Genomic DNA, 22496 nt, shown 5'->3' with positions numbered 1-22496 from the left:
GGTAGCACCACTTAGTAACTGCATGGCGCGCGGACTGTCGCAGGTGAGTTTGTTTGCATTTTTATTCGGTAGGCATTATAGTTTCATTCCTCATGTTTCAAAAACAAACAGCTTATTGTTTGTATAATAATATATCCGCGAGTCATTCGGTACTCGTGTACGAGCTTGTGATTTCAGTTATGATGGCTAGATCATCAATTTTAAGTAAGCTTAAATTTTAACATGGACATGTCATGTCATGATGAGTCATGATGATTGAAGATCATTCATTACTTGTAAATTTAGCTTAACAGTTGCTCAAGAAGTCTAGCCAAGAATTTGCTCACCGATAGCTTCACATTCTAGGCTAGAGACCATTGCATTCAAAATCTAGTTGGATTCGCTGAAGCATGACACCGTGTAAAGTAATGGAAGTTCAGAAGTAAACACAGCCATGACACATGTGACAGCCGATCACGACAGACGATTTCATCATAAATGTTGCTAAAATTACACTTCAGCAAAATTTTAGACTGCTCAAAAGATACAGTTGACTCATCGAAATAACTGTCATCCAAATTTCAACATTAGCAGAATAAATAACCTCCGGTGCAAAAAACAGCACCGTTGACTGTCCGACCGAAAATCCATAGCAAAGTTACAAAAAGTACTCTAGCACCGAATGCGTAACTATCTTGTGCAAATTCGAAGCTAGAGTTCTCGAGTAACTTAACAGCAATAAATCAAGTAAGTTTTCAAAGTGTATGATTCATAGAATAAACTTTTGCAAAACATCAAAGTGTTATTTTTCAATAATATATTGCTTCAGATACCGTCAACAGGGGTGAGATTGATCAAATTGGGCCTTTTTATGTTTGTAACTCTGGCACATATAATTTTTTGGTGGATTATATTAATTGTTTATAACAAATAGGGTCCCCACTTTATATCAATATATAATGTATGATGGTAGGAATTGCATTTGTATAATTTTTTTTAAATCAAAGAGTGATCAATCTCACCCCAATATATGGGGTGAGATTGATCGCTCATTGTTGACTGTATAAAGTATGTAGGGGGCCTATATGATCAATGTCACTACTGCTATGGGGTTAGATTGATCAAAATTTGGTGTTTAAAAAAATTCTGAAACATTTTCAAATCAAAATGTTTTAGGCTAATGAAAGTCAATGTTATGTTTAGCGTAACATTTTTTTCAAACCACAATGAGGCAACTTTTTCATTATTCATTATTCATTATTTTGCAGTGTTTCATTAATTACAAAATAGCAGCCACTTCATCAACACTTGTCGCACTATATACCCTCCAATATTCTATTAAAACAACTCTAATCAACAGTAGGCCTTTTTTGAAGGCATATGAACCAACAAATTTGTATTAAAAATATTTTTCACCATCCAGGTATTTATACCAGGTATTTATACCAGCTCTCTTACCAGTTAAAAGGCCATAAATTGTTAAATGACTGTCCACATTATTGGTCCCAAACCAGCCCTCCTTGGGGTAATGGCCAATTATAGTTCAATTTGATGACAGAATCTTGTTTTTAGTTCTTTTTTATGTTGGAATAGGTTGATTTATCATTGGCATTTGTGCTTGTGTCCCCACTGGAAACTAATTGTGTACAAAATACAAAATAATGAATTGTTTTGGGATTTTGGCATCACAAACGCGGCCAGAAAATCCAAACGCGGGCGGGTGACGCTAAACATAACATTGACTTTCATTAGCCTTATGTTGATATACCAAATCTGGTACGAAAATGTTCTTCCAGTTTTTTTTTGTGCTTGTTGTTAAGCCTATTGAACAGTGTTCCATATGGTATTCCATAAGTTCTCACCCAGGTGATTAATCCTCATGATCAATCTCACCCAGGTGATCAATCTCACCCCTGTTGACGGTAAAAATCGACCAACAATACAGAATACATCTTGCAGGGGCGGATTTAGAGGGGGGCGCATCCGGCGCGCGCCCCCTCTATTTTTTGCAGATCGCAGGCATGAGAATTTTCAGTTTAAAAACTGAATTCAGTTTTTTTTATAGTTAAAATTTCCGCAACTTTATTTAATTTCAGCCTGTTTTCGGTACTTTTTGCCCAATTTCACGCACATTTTCAGTTTTTTCAGTTATTTTTAGGAAGGTGCAGTCTCATGCCTGAGATCGGCGCCTGACTCTGTGTATTTTGGCAGAGGGGCGCCTGACTTTGTGTGGGTGCCGAGCCGCGGCGGCAGCGACGGTGGCTCGGCGGCCCCTCTATTGAAAATTCCTGGATCCGCCCCTGTCTTGTACCCTTAAACATAAGCACTCACCCAAAATGACTTAGTTAAGCACCCTGGGTGGTTAATGGAACAAATACGGTATTTGCAAAGACCTTTAGCACTGCCCCATTTGGCACAGTTTATGGCGTACCGTACATGTAAACATGAAGTTGCCAACCAATCGGGTAAAAGAGCTACGGTACCGTACCTTATTCGTTCCATTTACCACCCACACCAGGGTGCTTTTAGAAAGTCATTTTGGATGGGCACTTATTTTTCACATTCTTTACATGCATGCATGTAAAAAAATATTCATCAGTCATCAACAGTGTGCTATATGTTTCAGACCATCAAATTCAATCCAGATTTGCATGGACAATTAATATTCACAGTTTGCTTGTTATAAAGTCACTGGGTGGGCGCTTACAGGGGCATGGGCGGTTAAAATGGAACAAATGTGGGTGTCACATACAGCTGATGTAATGTGATGACGTAGTCGGAATATTCAGTCCCACAACAAAATATTCACTTACTGACATGATCAGTGTTCTGGGCCTGAACTGGTTTGCTTCTGAATGCTGATGGCAAACAGGGTTGCCAAAAAATTTCAACCCGAATCGCGGGTCAAATAATCGAAAAGTCACCCAAATTTTCTCTTTACCATTGGTTTCTATAAGCAGGAAATTGTCAAAAGTCGCAGGGGAAATCAAAGTTGCCCAATTGGGCTACTAAATGGCAGGTTTGGCAACCCTGATGGTAAATTAGACAAAAGAAGCACACATGGGTCACAGTCGCGGGAGCCAATGTTGAAATGTCACCCAATTTTTTTCTTAACCATTGGTTTCTATAGGACAGGAAATTGTCAAAAGTCGCAGGGGAAATCTTCAAAAGTTGACCAATTGGGCTACCAAATCGCAGGTTTGGCAACCCTGATGGTAAATTGGACAAAAGAAGCACACATTTACACATGGGATCACAGCTTTTTAATCCCCTATTGATGTGGCGTGAATATATTGCTCATCCTTCTGATACAAAAATGTACTTGAGTGTTTGGATAACCGGAACACTTTTGACAGGTCTTTTGTACCTCTTTGTTTGCAAACAGACAAGGATGACAAAATTGTCCTCCCCAAATAGGAAAGTAACATGGGCTGTACACCCACTAGTGATGATGATGTGATTCAATCAGGACCCGACTACCAGTGTGAAAAGTCTTCTTCATTGTGTAGCTTCTTCATACATGATGTACACCATCACATGTAGGCCTACATGTACTCCCTATTCCAGAAAAGTACAGCGATAATTTTTTAAATTAAAAATATCCTATTTTGCCAAATGAAATATACATGTAACTAAATTCCCAGTTCCAACTGGCAATAAAAGTCAAATTTAAATATTTGTGCAATTTGAGAAAAAATGAGCCCAAAACATGTATTAATGTTGCATGTTTTCTCACAATTGTAGTCAGAAAATTTTAAAGACTTGTCACAAGTCTAAAAATCTTGAGTATATGCTAAGAGTTAGCTCGAAATTATATTTTATGTTATTTTTGATAATTGGTTATGAAAAAGATTAGAAAATATGTTTTCCAAAAATTAGAATGCATATAACTTGTCTTTTGGCTTGATTGTCACAGCATTCGAAAAATACCCTAAAAATGCATGTTTTTGGCTCTTATTTCCAAAATTGACCAAAAATTAAAATTTGACTTTCATTTCCAGTTAAAAACGGGATAATAATTTTTTAATCCAAAAAAAATTAGTGCTGTATTTTTCAGGATTGGGGAATAGTTTCTTCATTGTCATGATTGTGTATGTAATGTACATACACTGTCAATCCTGTCATGTAAAGTTTACCCTGAAAGGTGTTTTGTGTTATTTTTATTTATTTTTTCACGGATTTGTGGTTGATTTAAAAGAACTTTGGAAAAAAATTACAATTTTGTATCCAAAAGGGGCAGATGTATCATCTGTGTTCACTGCATTCTATTCTCTAAAAATCATTGGTTTTGTACACATTTTTATAGAAATGTGTACAAAACCAATGCATTTTTAGATCTTGAATAGATTATGCAGTGAACACAGATGATACATCTTCCCCTTTTGGATACAAAATTGTGATTTTATTTGGTAAATTTGTTTCCAATTTAAAAAATAAAAAAATCAATCATGAATGATTGTACATGTAGCACTTGGCATTAGGTCCAGGGACTCTCTAAACCTGCAAAAAAAAAGCATTTCGGGTGGGAAATCATGTATGTATTTTTGTGTGTTTTGGAAAATTGAGGTGCGTATTTCGGCCTCCAAAATCGTGCATTCCTGGCAGTCCTACATTTACAGCACTTTATTATTCACGGGAGAAGCAGTGATGTAACAGGAGTAACTACCATAGCAATGAGTCAAAACTATTTTTGAATGTCGTTGTTGGTCAGGAAAAAGCTCCTTGTAGTGTTTGTGGCCCCTGAACATTTTTAAAACAAAACTGCCAACCAGTTGCATAGGAGGTTTTGCTTTAAACATGTTCATGAGCCAGTGACAAAGGAGGTTTTTCCTAACCAACGACGATGTATTGCCATTCAGTCGGAAGAATTATATAATTGTGGGAGCACGTGTGGCCGAGTGGATAAGGCACCCGACTCATAATCCATATAGGTTGTGAGTTCGAGCCCAGCTCGTGCCAACGTGTTGTGTCCTTGGGCAGGGCACTTTATCCTCATTGCCTACTGGGGGATGTGGTTGGGTTGGATTGGATGTTTGTATCTAGTTGTTTGTTTCAATGTTGCAATATTGGCGGTGATTATTAAGCTGCTGCCTGCAAATTGCATTTTGTCTGTTTAGGTGTGCGAGTCACCATTAGAGTTTGAAATAAAACCTTCCTTTTTTTATCTTTTTTTTTTATAATAAATATTATGAAAACCAATTGAACTTTGTGTGAGTGATAATATCAGTTTCTTCTGGGCGATTGATACTGTGTTTCTGAGAATGCTAGCAAAGAGCATTCTGCATTGCTGATAGACATAATCAGCTCATAAATATTCAAGAGCAATTGAATAGTTTTCGTTAATTCAAAACATCTTAATTCTTATCTAATTTTACAGATATTTTCAGTACTGAACCATGGACGAGGTAGCCAGATATTCGAACCACGGGGAAGAGATGATGAATAGTATCAATCAACTGCGAGAAGAAGCATCACTCAGCGATGTCACTGTCACGGTCGGCGGTAACGGTTTTGCACGCACAAAGTGGTTCTTTGTGCCGCGAGTGGTTATTTCAAAGCTATGTTCACGTCAGGATTTCAAGAAAGTGACAAATCTGAAGTGTCGGTCGACGGCTGCGGTGACTCAACAATTTTTGAAAGGATTTTAGAGTTCATCTACACAGGTCAGCTTCGTCTCACCGATGATCTACTGCCCGATATCATCCAAATGGCATCGTACTTCCAATTTACTCATGTGCTTACTGTGTGTGAACGTTTCCTTCAAAGACGATTTCGAGACAAGACAATAGACTTTGAAACCGTTGTACATGTGTCTGGGGCATATGGCCCCCTTGGGAATATTGCAGAGGACTATATAGCCACCAATTTTAAGGAGTTTGCAGAGCTTCCCAGCTTTAATGAAACCCCATTGGATCTGTTAGAGACTCTATTAGACCGAAATGACTTGACAGCATTGGCGCAACAAGTCACAGAGAATGATGTGAGTTGACATTGGGCCATTCCATTTAAAATCCACACTACCTCTGTGGAAGATTTAGCTCAAATCTTCCACAGAGGGAGTATGAGTTTTGAATACAATCGACAATTGGGTAACTTATACCTGTTCAATATATTTTCTAGTCCCGAGCAAAGGCATTTTTGGTTCCTACAGATTCAAACAGGTCTTTTTGGGTCGGGTTTTCGGGTACCCAACCGATATTTCACCCGGGTAAGAGAGCCAGCATTTTTTTTAAATAAAGGTTAGGTTATTTGTTTTTAGGGTTTGGAGTGTCTCTGGAAGTAAAGCTAAATGCTAGGATCATTCATGGTTAACCTGCAAAAAAATCCTACTCCAAACCCGAAATAATAGATAATCTAACCTTAAACTTCGGGTACCCGATTACCCGCCCGAAAAATTCTTAAAATATGGAAAAGTTGTGGAAGATTGTGGAATTCCAAACAAATTTGTGTAAAATTGTGTAAAATTCAACAATATGAAATTGGAATTTAAGTTTTAACCTAAAATTTGCTCGAGAACTCTAGCCAAGAATTTGATCACCGATAGCTTCACATTCTAGGCTAGAGACCTTTGCATTCAAAATCTAGTTGGATTCGCTGTAGCATGACACAGTGTAAAGCAATGGAAGGTCAGAAGTAAACACAGCCGATCACGACAGGCGATTGCATCAAAAATGTTGCTAAAATTACACTTCAGCAAAATTTTAGACTGTCCAAAATACGCAAATCTTGCTCAAAAGATACTAGTCGACTCATCGAAATAACTTTCATTCAAATTTCAACATTAACAGAATAAATAACCTCCGGTGTAAAAAATTGCACCGCTGTCCGACTGAAAAACCATAGTAAAGTACTCTAGCATCGAATGCGTAACTATCGTGTGCAAATTCGAAGCTAGAGTTCTCGAGCTACCTAAAACCAGCAAGCATTTCCATGAATTTTATGGAATGGCTATGAGCACAGAATATGATTCTACCAAGGCATGCAATTCCCATGTTTGCAAAAGGGTATAAACTAATTATGAGATTTCTGTTTATCAATTACTTCATTGTAGGTGTTCAAAGCAGTCATGAATTGGTTGAAACACGACTGGGAGAATAGGAAAGAGCACGCAGACTCGCTTCTCAGGAGAGTCAGACTAGGTGTGGTTCCTGACCTGGACTTTTCAGAGGCGTTCACAGATGAAATCATGACCGTACCAGAATGCAGAGAGTTGTTTGAAGAAATCGTCAAGGATCAGTTCAAGATGTACGACGGTTACGATGTGGCTAACAGCGAAATGTTTAGAGCCAGGGGTGTAAAGGTAAATTCAGAATTTGAAATCAATTGGGAAAACATATTCAGATGAATCACAATTAAAATAGTACATGGTAGTGATATAAAAGCACATAAAAAATATACGTGGGCTCAAAATAAATGGGGGAAAATGGCGAATTAAAGCTTAAAATAGCGACTGAAAGTTCAATTACGACGGGAGCAATTTTTTTGATACATATAGAAACCAGCCTCCAAAATGAAGTTTATTTTGGCTCAGAACAAATGGGGAACAGGGGTGATTAGCCCTGTAGCCCCTTAGGTGATGAGGCATTATTTCCTGTGTATTTTCTGAAATGTAAAATGAGCAACGCTCAGTTGCTTATCCAGGAGCACAATAGAGTATAATAGTATACAAATATTAACTGTCTATGAGTGTGATGGTCGAAATATAATCACAAGGTGAAAGATGGATTGTTCCATTCCACGAGCTGGAACGGCGAGTGGAATGGAACAATACATCTTTCACCGAGTGATTATATTTCGACCATTATACAAATTTAAGACAGTTAATATTTGTTTTATATCACTCATGATACATAAATTCTATTACCGTACTGAAGCGAGTATAGTCCCACCTTCGAGTAAAGTCCCACCCCCAAATTTTCGAAAAATTTCAGAAATTAAATTTTTTTTTTTTTTTTTGTAAGTTATTTATTTTTTCGGCTTTGGAGTGTCCCAGGACCTAGACCTAAATGCTAGGATCATTCATGGTTGACCTAAAAAAAAAAATTTAAAAAAATTTAAAGATGTTTTGTATTTTTAATATGAAAATTGATACTTGGTATTCATGTCATAATCTATTAATGATTTCAAAATGCATTCAATTCATATATCGATGGTCCGTAGGCCTTAGTATGGCCCAAATGCCAAGGGAAAAAGAGATATCATGTAATAACCAACCATTGGCACTACTGTATAGTGAAAGGGTGTAATGCCCATTGATAAAATACTGATGAGCAGATCCATAATTCATTTCTAAGTCTGAAGAAGACTTTCTAATCATATAAATTTATTTTGTTTTAAATTCTTTCTATTTGATTTCTTATTTAACTCACAGGTGTTAATGTTCTTTGCTAAGGTGCATGACAAGCAAATCCAGGCCAAGTACTTCAACAGTAGACATTTAACCTGGCAACCCATCAAAGGCATCTGCTATTGGCCCGGTCTCTTCACCAAGCCAGAATACAACAGCTCCAGGTACGACCAACCAGATCCGGGACCAAAGAATATCGACCAGGTGTTTTCCGATGGAAGTCGACTGTACATAAACATTGACATGAAGCCCGAGTTTAAGCACTTCTTTTCTTTCAATTCCTTCACGGCAAATTGGAACGTGAAACATTACATGGATGGGCAGCTGAAGGAATCGACATGGGTCAATCTCGGCAGTTGCGTCTACGCAGTGGGTGGACGTAAGAGCAAGATCCATCCGTGGTCGAACAAAGTGATCCGGTTCACCCCAGACCCTACGCCGGGATTCTGGGCGTCGCTACCACCTATGCCGATACCAGATGACTGCATTGAAATCAAGCAACCACCTGTTGCAGTGGGATTCCAAGGCAAGCTGCTGGTGTACACAACATTGAAGAAGGTCTCGGATGGCGCTTTGCGCAGGGTCATCTTTGTGTGTTTCCCCGGTAACAACACTCAGGACAGTCACTGGTCCTGTCATCCAATCAGAATCTTCCCAGGTAAAGGCGATCAAGAGGTTAGACTTGTCACAGATGGAAAGAAATGCTACAGGGTATGTTATACGCCTAACATGTACGAAGGGACGCCGCTTGTCAACGAGCTTATCTTCAATTTCAAGAAGACCCCATCGGTGGTGGAGATTGGGAAAGCTCACGACCAGAGACGGATACCGGAGAACGGTATCGGAGCCTTCTGCTTGGGACGCCAGATATATGTGAACCTGAATGGGTACATACACAAGCTAGGTGTCAGCGTGTCTAAGGATAAAGATGACGAGGAGGAACTGAAGAAGCTGTTAGATGCCCTAGAGGAAGGCACACATCCGTCTGGCGACAACGAGCCATATTTTGTGGAACATCACTTCACTAAATATGGCATCAAAGTAGGCCTACCGGTCAAGTAAATATCATCATCAAAGACATTCCCGCTGGTGCTATTCTCTTGTAGTAAAGTGAATTTTGTTATGTGTGTTCATAACAAAATGGGCTATTTCAGCCGAAATCCACACTAACCCTGTGGAAGATTTTAGAAATATGTTCCATAAGGGGAGTATGTTTTTCAAATGTAATTGGCCAGGGTTAATCATTTTGAAACTCATACTCCCCCTGTATTATGGCTTTACCTTTATCTTCCACAACTGGATGGAGTATTTCAAATGGAAGCTACCCAATTGTCTATTCTATTCAAAACTCTTACTCCCTCTGTGGAAGACTTTAGCTAAATCTTCCACGCGGTAGTGTGGATTTTAAATGGAATAGCTCAATGGTTATTCTGTCTGTGGGAGTGTTGTCATATTTGGCTATTCCATGGCTATTCCTGAACCTCCCTCTGACACTGGAGTGAAAGATTGCTGTTGTGATGAATGGGAAAGTTAACAGAATTTGAAACAACAGCCTTATATTTTTATGAAACTTGTGTAAAATATTGTCCAGTCTCATACAAATGTTAATTGTGTAAACCAAAAAGAATTAACAACAACTGTAATTTTCCTATCACCCCAATGCAAAGTTCCACTCGATCCATGGATTAGAGTAATACAGCCTGTATCAAAATGATTGGTACCCACAAGTTTCCAGTGATAATGGACAAGACTGCCTCATCAAAATGCATCTTAAGATCCACCAATTTTTGTTAGATTAATGCGATAAAAGTTTATAAACTATAAATTCTGACCATTCCAAGAGGATCCTATGTTGCATTTGGAAGAAGAGCTAAAACTACTGGGTACTACCAATCATTTTGATACAGACTGTAGATAGAGCAAAAGTCAGGGTGTCCGACTGACAGAATACTAGAGATTGACTCCACACATATCCCTGTGTGTAATTTAGATAGTATGGACTCTTCCTGTGTGTGACATACTGTGGGATGAAATGTGTAAACCAGAGAGGTTTGAGTAGGGGAGTCCTGGTTCTACCATGTCTGCATGTCAAGTATGGAAGGAAAATTGTGTACATGTACCTGTGAAATTATTTTGTTATCACTCATGCGCCTGGCTAGGGTAGACCATGGGTCTGCCATTTTTGTGTGTTACTTATGGATTATTTTGCCAGATGCACATAGTTCTTTGATCTTATATGTGCATGTGCATGTTTGGGGCCTTCACCAAAATTGTAGAAGGTGCATATTTTGGTCCCTATCGTGACAATCCAGTATGGCAGATTTCCCATAACAATACACACCTGATTATTACGGAGTCCATACTCGACTCTCTAGTTAAAACCTCTTTGGTATAAACACATTGTTTACTGGCCATAAAAAGGTTTGTTTCAGTAGAAAATGAAATTTTGTTTTTCAAATTACAATTTTCTTATGTGACATGCATAAATTCCTATTTTTATGGCGTTTTTGGCCAAGTTTTTCAAAATTGTTCCTTTGACAAGTCAAAAAAAACCTTGTGTTTTCAGAACATGAAAAAAAAACCCCCTGTATTTGTTAAAATTCAAATTTTAAGAGCTACACACATGGTCTCCTGGGACAAATTTGTTGCAAACATGATTTCCAGAAGTGCTACTGGTCAGTTATTTGTGGAAAAGCTACCACCTTTTCTTCTGATTCTGTAAGGAGCAGTATTGTTCAATATGTTGTATTAGGTTCATCTGGATTGTCATTTAACTCTCTGAGGGGATTTCAATACTATCAAATCCACCAATGGCTGCAACTTCAGGAAAGAAGAAGCAAGGGTGCCAGTCTGAACTGCAGCAAGTTAGTCACCAAAAACTGGATTTGATAGTATGAATTCCCATCAAACAATATTGTTCAATTGTTCAATGGCCCAGATGTGTCACACATCAAAAATTCAAAGTTGTTGTTCTGAAAGTCAGTTTAAACTTTTAGAAAATCGAACAATATTATCATCAGAATATTATCATGTTTTTGCATGTTACATGTGTACAAGTTCATCCGGAGATTTTAAAATTGAGACATTTTGCAATTGAGTTTTACATGAATTATTAGGGTTTCTGTTTTATCCCTTTTATAAAAGAACTGTTGTTAACAGCTGTGCCATTCTTTTATCAATTTCTTCTGTAAATAACTATTAAGCAAAGAAGATATCTTACCCTTCCCAGAATCCTTTGCAACATACATCACCCTCCCATTCTTTGTACAGGTTCCCTTTGTATTCATTTTGAGAATATACTGGCTAAACATTATTTTGCCAGATATGGTAGGGACCTGTTCATTGAGGTATATTTCGTCACTATCCACCCATGTTGCACTAAGTAGCAAATCAGTACAGAAAATTGAAATAGGAGAAATGCATTATGGGAAGTTTAAGATATCTTCTCTGATATTACTACATTGTAAGTATGTTCTCAGGGATACAAACTATACTTTGAATCTTTGTATTGTCAGTCAGTGACAGAAGGTTGTATATCCACTAGCATGCATTCACTCGGTCGGACATCCGGGAACATTGTCCCCTTCGTCCCCTTTGCACAAGCGCGCGCATAGCAACCAGCTTGAGAAAGGGGAACTGCACATGCATGCACTAGTTTTACAAGGCTATTTCCCCTTTGTGACGTCAGCCCGATCAAGAGAATGGCTATACATTGGTTCCTCTCAATTTTGACGTAGGTGTGTATTTCGCTGACCGCTGTATGTAAAGTTCAAGCATGAGAATTTTCAGGCTTTTGCCTGACTTCAGGCAGTTTTTTTGTCCAAATTTACACATTTATATTTTTTCAGCCTGTTTTGGGCCTTTTAAGGCCGAATTCACACGGGTTTTTCAGGCAGTTTTCAAAAAAGCCATTCCATTGCCTGAAAGTTAATTGCACGGGCGCCGCGGGTCTGTCAGCACGCTTGCAGTGCAACGGCGAAAATGCACTGATGTCACTACCAAACTTGAGGTGAACCAAAGAATATCAGACAGAGGATGATTCAAGTACTACCCAACAGTCAACACCCACTGGTTAATTAGGCATGAGAAACAAATTTGTTATCTTTGGATCGATCGTCGATGCTTGTTATTAATGAACCAGCAACTAATTAGTGAGAATTAATGCAAAATTTATATTGATCATTGTCAATACAGGCAAAGATTCATATATTATCACAATTAACAATAGTAATTGATTTCATAAATAAATAGGATCGACCAAGCATTGATTGGCGATCAAACTAATTTGTTTCTATTGCCTTCGTAAATAAACTGTAATGCAGTTACCAGATTCCTATTGCTACTGTCAGGGGGTTGACAGTGATTCGCCGATTCTCCAAATTTGGCCAAATTTGCACGCCACGGTTTGCTGTACAGAAGTTGCCACGAATCACAAAATTTGACACACGTATGGAGGCCGCCATGGGGTGCTAACGGGTGCTAACACTACCATGGCTACGCGTACAGTACGCGTTCCAAACTGTCAACCATCGGGGGACAATCACCTCGAGCTTGACAACGATGATCTAAATGGACTATCGTCCAAGAAATTAAGATTAATTTTCATGATTGAAACAGTATTTTTCTTTTATAAATATTGGCCTGGATATTGGTCGATTTGATGTATTATTAAATTAAGTCCATGGATGCGCTAAAAATATTATTAAAAGTATTAAAAACAGCTGTCCAACATTTGAAAAAAATGCACTGTAGCAGGCTTGATAAAGTCTAACCATGGAGGTATATAAATAAATGGAGAATGATCGCCAGAATTCTAATCTCTTAAGTGGAGATTATCCGATTACCTCTATTCAATGAGTCACCAAACTTGAATGACTAGCCACTTCAGCCAAGCTATTGATCTCCACGATGGTTATGAGACTCTACCATGGTTCATTGATCGTCACTCCCAAAATTTCCTCATAGGAATTGACCCTACATTGACCGTGCATCGGAAGGCTTGTAAAAGAGACTGTATAATGACGTCAGCTAGTCAATTAGCTGTTCAAAGTCGCCAGTTTTGATAGCTTATAGTTTCAATGTATGATTGTGCGAAAACCCGATGAAATTTGGATGTTCTGTTCTCAAGTTATGAAACTGTTTTCAACACTAGTTGTGCCGTAACTTGACAAATATACTTAGTTTTCATGTTCATATATTAAGCTTTTAAGGGGGTCTGAGGGAGTTCAAATATAGTGCAAATGAAAGCAAAACGTTTTTACCTTCCGATTGTGAAAAAAATTATGTTGGGCCAATTTGGGCCAATTGAGTTAAGAGCGAGTAAAATTTACCGGAAGTACTTGAATTCAGCTAAAATCTTTTCATCATCATTAAACTTCTCATTTTATAATAAATAATTATCAGTATTTAGGCCTAAATGATTATTAATATTATTAGGGGACATCATTTTCTTTGGAGGGGGGTTCCAAATAGGCCTATACCGGGGGTCATAACTTTTGGAAAGAAAAATAGGGGTCATAGCCTAATTTAATTTTTCAAGAATCATGACCAAAATGTAGGGGGTCACAATATAACAGGTATAGGCCTACAGATAGGGTGTTTATTTTATTCAAAAGACTGATTTCAATGCAATTTTTTGGCGAAAATGACATTTTGATATTAAATTTTCTGAAACATGAGCACTTTCCAATAAACATTATAAGTAACTGCATTTAGCACCCCATTGAAATAAATGACCAGTGAAACAGACTTAACAATGTAATCAGCTTAGCATAATCAATATCCCCTGAAATTGCCTATTCAACAATAATTGGTCATAACCAACGTAGTACAAAAGATGCTTGGCTAGATCATTCTCCATTTATTTATATACCTCCATGGTCTAACCGTGGATGCAGCAAGCCACGATTTTACTGGTAATTTTCATTACTTAAACGCGGAGCATGGACGCGATGCAGCCGGTAGAAAGCGCGGTAGTGTTCCAGGCCTACGCAATGGCAAGTTAATGGCGGCTTCCATAGTTTTATTACTTTTTATATAGAGTGACACTTCCCAATCTTATTTATTCCCTGCTACTGTCCCCAGAGGTACACTACTGCCCAGCTAAGTACTTCATTGGTACCTGTGTGTCTAGAGTACACACATTGGAATTACACTTACAGTACACACACTAGTACTGGATTGGTACTCTATGGCTACAAGGTAGCTGGGCAGCAGTGTACCTAAATTTTGGGTCCATGTGTCTAGAGTACACACATCGGGATCATATGTACAGTATACAGACTGAAACTGGATTGGTACTCTATAGCTACAAGGTAGCTGGGCAGCAGTGTACCTAAATTTTGGGTCCATGTGTCTAGAGTACACACATCGGGATCATATGTACAGTATACAGACTGGTACTGGATTGGTACTCGAGTAGCCACAAAGTAGCTGGGCAGCAGTGTACCTTTGGGGTCTGAGGTACATGTTTCTAGAGTACACACATCAGAATCGCTCATACAGATACACACTGGTACTGGATGGGTACTGCACTGGTACTCTATGGCTATAAAGTACCTGGGCAGCAGTGTACCTCTGGGGTCAGCAGCAATAGGAATCTGGTTGTGTATGTATGTGAGCAAGCCATCCATGGTCAATCAGACACTGCACAGGATTGGCTGGTTACATTTTGAATTTTTGGTTGAATTTTTGCTGACTAAAGTTAAAACATTCACTGTTTACAAAATCAGTTTTGGAGTAGTGTTTCTTAAGGTGCTTCACAATGCAAATCTTAAGGCCATTGGCTCATTAGCAAAACATTATTGTTTAAGATGTCAAGTGAAACTGACCTTGGACTTCATCTTGAGCTCGATGGTACAAAGTGTAGTTCCTTGTACAGTGCTCATTCCAGGCCTCTGAAAATTACTACAGTCTGTCCACTTAGAAGTACAAGTAAATAGACCTCGGAAACTGGAGGTATGAGAATAATTATTTCAATGTAATGCTTCTTTGGCCCGCCAACTGCTGCGTGATTTGTACTTGCCGAGCGCACCACGCTCTTTACGCGTCGCGATCGCGTGTGACGCAAAGCATCGACCCCCGATGCCACAAATTTGGTTTGTACTTCTATGTGGACAGAATATATCAGATGCCAAATAACAGAGAATGTAAGTGCCTTTATTTTAGATGTATGTCGAGCTTTTTAAAATTTGAAACTTACAAAATGTATTGATGAGTTTTTAGTGTACTTTATTAATGTATACAGATTTTGTCATCAATCTTTAACATTGTCACTTTTTGTAACAAATTGGGTTCTTCCAGTTGAAATCCATACACTATGGCCCGCAATGACCTCACCCCAATGGCATAGTCCAATAACCTCAATTAAACAATCATAGTGCAAAATTTGACCTTAAGTTGCAGAGTATGAGTTTTTGTACCCAAATTGTTAAAAGGTCATTCAATGAATGTGCAAATGTATTGGGGTTAAAGAACTGTGCACTGATAGATGAGCATGTTGTGGATCCTAGTGATACACCCCTATGAAAGACATGACCTTCATCTTCCTCACAGTGAATTTCAAATGGTGTCACAGAATGGGTGAATTAAGGTCATGCCTTCCATAGGGGGTGTATGGATTTCAACAGGAATAGCATATTATTTTATAGTTCACAAATGGTTTTTTTATAATTATTTTTTATATTATCTCTTAATTCCTACTTGTTTTATCATAATGCTAGTATTATCTTTATGTTGTAATAAATTATATGTAGGGTCTGTAGTATAGATTTTAACACATTTTGTATGTATTATTTTGTGGCAGGTAAAAGAACTACCTGTAATCAATATTGTATGCAGGATACATCAAAACCATTTGGTGTACACACTTTTCTATATATTTGAAGTTATAACTTGGGTAAACAAGCAAACAAACTTGTAAAATTAGGTTTTATTGTCATCAGTAAAATCAACAAAATTAGAAACATTGTAATTAGGAGTTATATTTGGGTAAGAGGTGCCGCTGAGAATTTGAAAGTGGACCCATCGCTATAACAATTTTCTAAGAAATTTGGACCATACTCGATCAAAAGTTCAAAATTTTCAGCCAAATCAACACAAATTGGCAAAGTTGTTACAACTTTTCCCCAAATTTATTCCACATTTTGAACAAATTTCTGCTACAATGAGACAAACTTGGACAATTTTACAAAAAAAATTGAGAAAATGTTGAAAAAGTACTCATCATATGGCATAGAAAAAGAAGTCATTGATATACCAAATGCAACCCATGTTTTTTACAATGTACATTCCTGGGGCAAGAAGCATATGTGACCTGCTACCACGAAATGAGCATAAGTAGCAAGTTGGTAGTCAGGGATGTAATGTAAATCTTCCGAAAATTATCGGAATTCCGGAAATTTGGCCAATTTTTTTTTTGCATTTCCGGAATTGGGTGATGATAATTTGTCATAAAAAGAGCCAAAAAAACTTTTTTAGAAGGAGGGTGATACCTTGCAGCATGTGCCCTGGACAAACCCCCCTAAATGTTCGATATCGCACACAAGCCCTTGGCCACCTGTCCAAGGACCAGATGGATTTTCAGGAAATGGATATGTTACTTATATACATCCCTGGGTAGTTTAGAGACATCCTGCCTGCTGCTGCATTGGAGTTCTTTGTTTTACACGCACCTGCTCAAACCAATATTATGTCTGTATGTCCGTTGTGAATGGGGGCACAATGGGCCATTCACAAAGGTGTGTGGCAAACAAAGAACATCAACTCAGCCAGCCAGGATGGCTCGAAACTACCAACTTGCGTCTTTACGTTCATTTTGTGGTAGCAGGTCACATATGATTTTGTAGTAGTATTTATGTTTATTTACAATTCACAAAGTATGAGAAATTGGAAGTGTTGGGTGACAACCAGATGTACCACAGAGAATGCAATTTAAGGACACAGATAGCAACATTTGCACAGTATTTTTTGTGGGACTTGAGAGCACATCAGACATACCAAATCTTTTGAAATTTGCGATACAATGTATATGTCCCACAAAAAATACTGTGCAAACATTGCTATCTGATCCCTTAAGTGTGGAAATAAATTAAATGATTTAATATTCTTAATGGGTGTGGTTAAGCCAAACTTGGGTCAAACTTGTAAGCGCTGAATTTCATTGGTTTCTGTATGTCATATATGACACAGCAGTGGCTGTATCACAGCAGTGGCTGTATCATCACGGAACAATCGGAACATGCTTGTTGAAGCATAAATATAGCATGTTGTAGAGTGTTATATATGTGAACAAGATCGCAGTATGCGTAACTAATACGGTAAACAAGTTTGGTTTATTTTATAAGGGGAAGTTTTCATGAAGGTTGTTCAACAATTGTGACAACAAAACTGTTGACGACACATTGGTCATCGAGCGAGGCTTTGCCTCCTCCATGGGCTCGATAATCACCATCACATGCATATAAAGGGGGCTGGCATTTTCTTCGGAAGCAGGGATCCCAAATTTACAAAAAGTTGGTGTCAATCAAATTGTGACCCCCCTATTTCAGCAACAAAAAAAACAACCCACCTACGATATACCTTACCCCCTAAACAGGCTAAAATTGTATTGAAATAATTCTTTTTGAATAAAATAAACACACTATCTGTGGTCATCTTGTGACTCCCTACATTTTGGTTATCAAAAATTTTATGACCGCCCTTTTTTCTTTCCAAAAATTTATATTTGGGACCCACCCCCTAAAACAATTGTGAAATTTATTTTAGAATTCTGTAAGAAATCTACTCAGAAATGCACTGTTGGCAATGTATACTATATATAATAATGGTATAAAAAATACAATTTTGAAATTGAAAAATTTTTAAAATGTTTTGAAACAAGTGTAAACATTTTGAAATGTATAGCATTTTTAATAAACTTTTTGTAAACATATAATATATGTGTTTTTGTGTATTGTTTTGTTACTGGAAGTGTTTGATTGGCATTTGTGGTGTGATCAAGCAAAATCAGTCTGACGTTGGAAATATTCAATTTTCAGTTTCCTATAGGATTGTAAACAGCATTTGCATAGCTACATTTTGCAAAAAATCCCTTTGAATTTTATCAACCAGTTCAAAAGATGCGAGCAGTTTCCAAAACAATTGGCTCTATCTCGAAATCAATATTTCCGACCTCTTACTGATTTTACTTATTTTTTAAAAATTACCCAGGGACTGGGTTAGCAGGTTTTCCTGCTGAAATACCAAAATATACAGGGAAATGAACTACTGATTCCAAACAAATACCAAAAACATGTTTTCATACATACGCGCTATATAACAGCATGTATGATTGGTTGATAGGCGGTTATATATAAGTCTAAGCTCAGTCTATGCACTCTTAATTTTCCCAAGCACATTTTCTTTTCTATTTAATAATTAATTGAATAATTATTAAAAATTAATAAACAAGGGAAGAGGCTTACGCATCATACACGGAACATTCAAACATTACAAGCTAGCGCACGAGATCAAATTAATGATGCTTAATCGTTATTCTTAATATATCAACAATATACAGGGGAAAGAAGAATTACGCATTGCACACCTAGTATCGTGCTAGTGTGTGATGCATAATTCTTTCCCATGTATAAAAATTAACATGAAATAGAATATATTAGTTTATGCCAAAGATATTTTGACATTGGACGCTTAAGTATAAAAAAATAAATAAAAATTGTGTATAAATCCCTTAAAAGTGGAGGGTAAGTCATTAAAATTGTCATTGGGTATTTCTGCAATGAAAAAATTGGGCAAAAAAAACAAGGAAACAGCATTTTTGACAAAGTTGAAGCCATAGCTAATTATGTCAGGCGGATTTATCCGCCTGATATACTGTGAAGCTCCTAAATCTTCTTCTTTCTTTCTTTCTTTCTTTCTTTCTTTCTTCTTTAGTAGAACCAAAAATTGCTACTAGTGTCAGACGCTTGGACCAATGTTGACCAAACTTGGCCACAAGAAGCACTGACCCAAGCTTAATATAACTTCTACACAGATAGGGGTCAAAGGTCATGTAAGGGTTATTAGGGGTCATTTTGTGAAAATCTTAAAAATGCTACTGCTCCTTTAAATGACATGCTACGACCACCAAACATGGTCAGCAAGAACCGCTGGCCCAAGCTTCAAATAAGTTGTACCACAGATTGGGGTCAAAGTTCATGTAAGGCTTAATAGGGTCATTTTGTGAAAATATTTGCGTGAAATGTAATGAAGCAGCTATCATTAGAGGCAGCAACCTTGTGCAGGGAAACAGCTATTTGATAACAAGAGATAAGCATATAGTTTCGTTGCATGCTTGGGCATGTCTACTGGTGTGGTTTTAAGTTTCCAGGAAAATTAACAGTAACTATTGTGCTGCTATTTTGATAATAAGAGGTAAGAGTTGTTAGGTTTGGAAATTATGCTATCCCATGATGCATTTATGAAAATACACACTAAAGGTTTGGAAATGATGCTATCCCATGATGCATTTATGAAAATACACACTAAAGGTATGTGATAAATGCTATATAGTTGCTTGTGCGGTGGGGATGGTGGTCAAATTATATTCCTTCCCATGATGCATTTATGAAAATCAATACATACACACTAAGGCTATATGGTAAATGCTATATAGCAATAATGGTGAATACCAGTACTCGGGTTTGTGGTGGGGGGGGGGGGAATTTTGAAATTTGTCCGATTGGGCTAAAACTTATCTATATAATAATACTGGTAGTCTGTGACTCTGTGCCTCTGTCTGTGACTCTGTCTGTCTGTCCGCCTATTTTCTCAGAGACTAGGGGTCGCACGTTCCTCAAACTTGGTGGGTGGGTGCAGCTTGACCCCAGACAGAACAAGTTTGTATTGGTTAGTGGGTCAAGGTCACCTGAGGTCATCCAGGGGTCAAATTAGTAACCGCTGTTTTTCTCAGAGACGGGGGGTCGCACATTCCTCAAACTTGGCGGGTGAGTGCGTCTTGACCCGGGACAGAACAAGTTTGTATTGGTTAGTGGGTCAAGGTCACCAGAGGTCATCTAGGGGTCAAATTAGTAAAAACTGTCATATGGGCATACAACTTCGTGGGTAGGTGCATCTTGACCTAAGACGGAACAAGTTTGTATTGGTTAGTGGGTCAAGGTCACCCAGGGGTCATCTGAGGTCAAATTAGTAACAACTGTTTTCCGCCTATTTTCTCGGAGACTAGGGGTCGCACGTTCCTCAAACTTGGTGGGTGGGTGCATCTGGACCTCAGACAGAACAAGTTTGTTTCGGTAAGTGGGCCAAGATCACCCGAGGTCATCCAGGGGTCATCTGAGGTCAAATTAGTAAAAAACTGTCGTATGGGCTTGAAACTTGGTGGGTACAGTCAACTTTTAGAGTCAAATGTTTGGATGGTCATTTTGGGGTCATCCGGGGTCACCCAGGGGTCATCTGAGGTCAAAATAGTAAAAAATGTCGTATGGGCATGAAACTTGGTGGGTACAGTCAACTTTTAGAGTCAAATTTTTTTGACGGGTCATTTTGGGGTCATCCAAGGTCGAATTTCTAAAAAATTGTCGTATGGGCATGAAACGTGGTGGGTACAGTCAACATTTAGAGCCAAATTTTGGAAGGTCATTTCGAGGTCACAAGGGGTCATCTGAGGTCAAATGAGTAAAAACTGTCCTATGGGCATAAAACTTGGTGGGTACAGTCACCATCAGCCAGGTAATCGCGACAGCCGAGAACCGCCAAATACGGGTAACCGCCTAGTATATAATAATCATAAGGGGATCATGAAACATCAGCTATGGTCATCCAAGGTCAAATGTTACAGCTGCTCCGATGGGGCAGTAACTCTGGGGAAATGATCCCTGACACTTGGGGAGTATGTAACAGCAAAGGTCATGTGAGGTCAAAGGTCAGGTCAAATTTTAAGTTGCTCCGATAGTGCTGTAACTTCGGGAAAATGATCCCTGACAATTGGGGAGTATGAAACCACAAAGGTCATGCGAGGTCAAAGGTCAGGTCAAATTTAAAGTTGCTCCGATCGGGCTGTAACTTGGAAAAAATGATCCCTGGCAATTGGGGAGTATGAAACCGCAAAGGTCAGGTGAGGTCAAAGGTCAGGTCAAATTTAAAGTTGCTCTGATAGGGCTGTAACTTCGAGAAAATGATCCCTGACAATTGGGGAGTATGAAACCACAAAGGTCATGCGAGGTCAAAGGTCAGGTCGAATTTTAAGTTGCTCCAATCAGGCTGTAACTTGGAAAAAATGATCCCTGACAATTGGGGAGTATAAAACCGCAAAGGTCGTGTGAGGTCAAAGGTCAGGTCAAATTTTAAGTTGCTTCGATTGGGCTGTAACTCGGGGTAAATGATCCCTGACACTTGAGGAGTGTAAAACCGCAAAGGTCAACTGAGGTCAAAGGTCAGGTCAAATTTAAAGTTGCTCCGATTGGCCTGTAACTCAGGGAAACCAATTTCTGACACTTCGTGAGTATAAAACTAAAAAGGTCATGCAAGGTCAAAGGTCAGGTCAAATTTAAAGTTGCTCCGATTGGGCTGTAACTTAAGGAAAATGATACCCGACACTTGGGGAGTATGAAACCATAAAGGTCATCTGAGGTCAAAGGTCAGGTCAAAATAAATATTGCTCCGATCAGGCTGTAACAACTTGCGGAAATGATCCCTGACACTTGGGGAGTATAAAACCGTAACCCAGTGGGCACAAGTTGACATGTCAACGTTGAATCAACGTTGAATCAACGTTGAAATGCAAATCAACCTGATTTCAACGTGATTTCAACCTGAAGTTGAAATCAGGTTGATATTTCAACGTTGATTCAACGTTGAAATCTGGTTGAAATTTAAATCAACTTGATTTCAACCTTATTTCAACCTAACATTGAGTAAGGTTGAAATAAGGTTGATATTTCAACGTTGAATCAACGTTGAAATTAGGTTGAAATAAGGTTGATATTTCAATGTTGATTCAACGTTGAATCAACGTTGAATCAACGTTGAAATATCAATTTCAACGTTGATTCAACGTTGAATCAACGTTGAATCAACGTTGAAATATCAAACCTATTTTAACATCACTTCAACCTCATCTTCCGGGCTCTTATTTGCACCAGAGCTAAATAGTTGACTAAATACTCAGAAGACA

The 22496-nt window shown here is 38.2% G+C and overlaps 1 protein-coding gene across 1 annotated transcript; it reads left to right on the top strand.

Annotated features, from left to right (window-relative positions):
- The first annotated feature begins 4 nt into the window (after window positions 1-4).
- LOC140161047 (kelch-like protein 41) lies at window positions 5-10793 on the top strand. Its single transcript, XM_072184428.1, has 4 exons — window positions 5-43; window positions 5357-5959; window positions 7031-7279; window positions 8351-10793. The coding sequence occupies exons 2-4, from the start codon at window positions 5540-5542 to the stop codon at window positions 9386-9388; spliced, it is 1707 nt and encodes a 568-aa protein (XP_072040529.1). The 5' UTR covers window positions 5-43; window positions 5357-5539; the 3' UTR covers window positions 9389-10793.
- Window positions 10794-22496: the final 11703 nt, after the last annotated feature.

Source organism: Amphiura filiformis, chromosome 9 (assembly GCF_039555335.1).
Source record: "Amphiura filiformis chromosome 9, Afil_fr2py, whole genome shotgun sequence".
In the NCBI taxonomy this organism is placed as follows: Eukaryota; Metazoa; Echinodermata; class Ophiuroidea; order Amphilepidida; family Amphiuridae; genus Amphiura; species Amphiura filiformis.
Note: the sequence above shows the minus strand (reverse complement) of the source record. Positions and strands in the feature narration are given on the sequence as shown.

Excerpts from the sequence above, each read along its gene's own strand:
- LOC140161047 (XM_072184428.1), top strand. The coding sequence starts at position 5,540 with ATGTTCACGTCAGGATTTCAAGAAAGTGACAAATCTGAAGTGTCGGTC. Across the intron at positions 5,960-7,030 it reads AACAAGTCACAGAGAATGAT|GTGTTCAAAGCAGTCATGAA; the intron begins GTGAGTTGACAT and ends ACTTCATTGTAG. Across the intron at positions 7,280-8,350 it reads TTAGAGCCAGGGGTGTAAAG|GTGTTAATGTTCTTTGCTAA; the intron begins GTAAATTCAGAA and ends TTTAACTCACAG.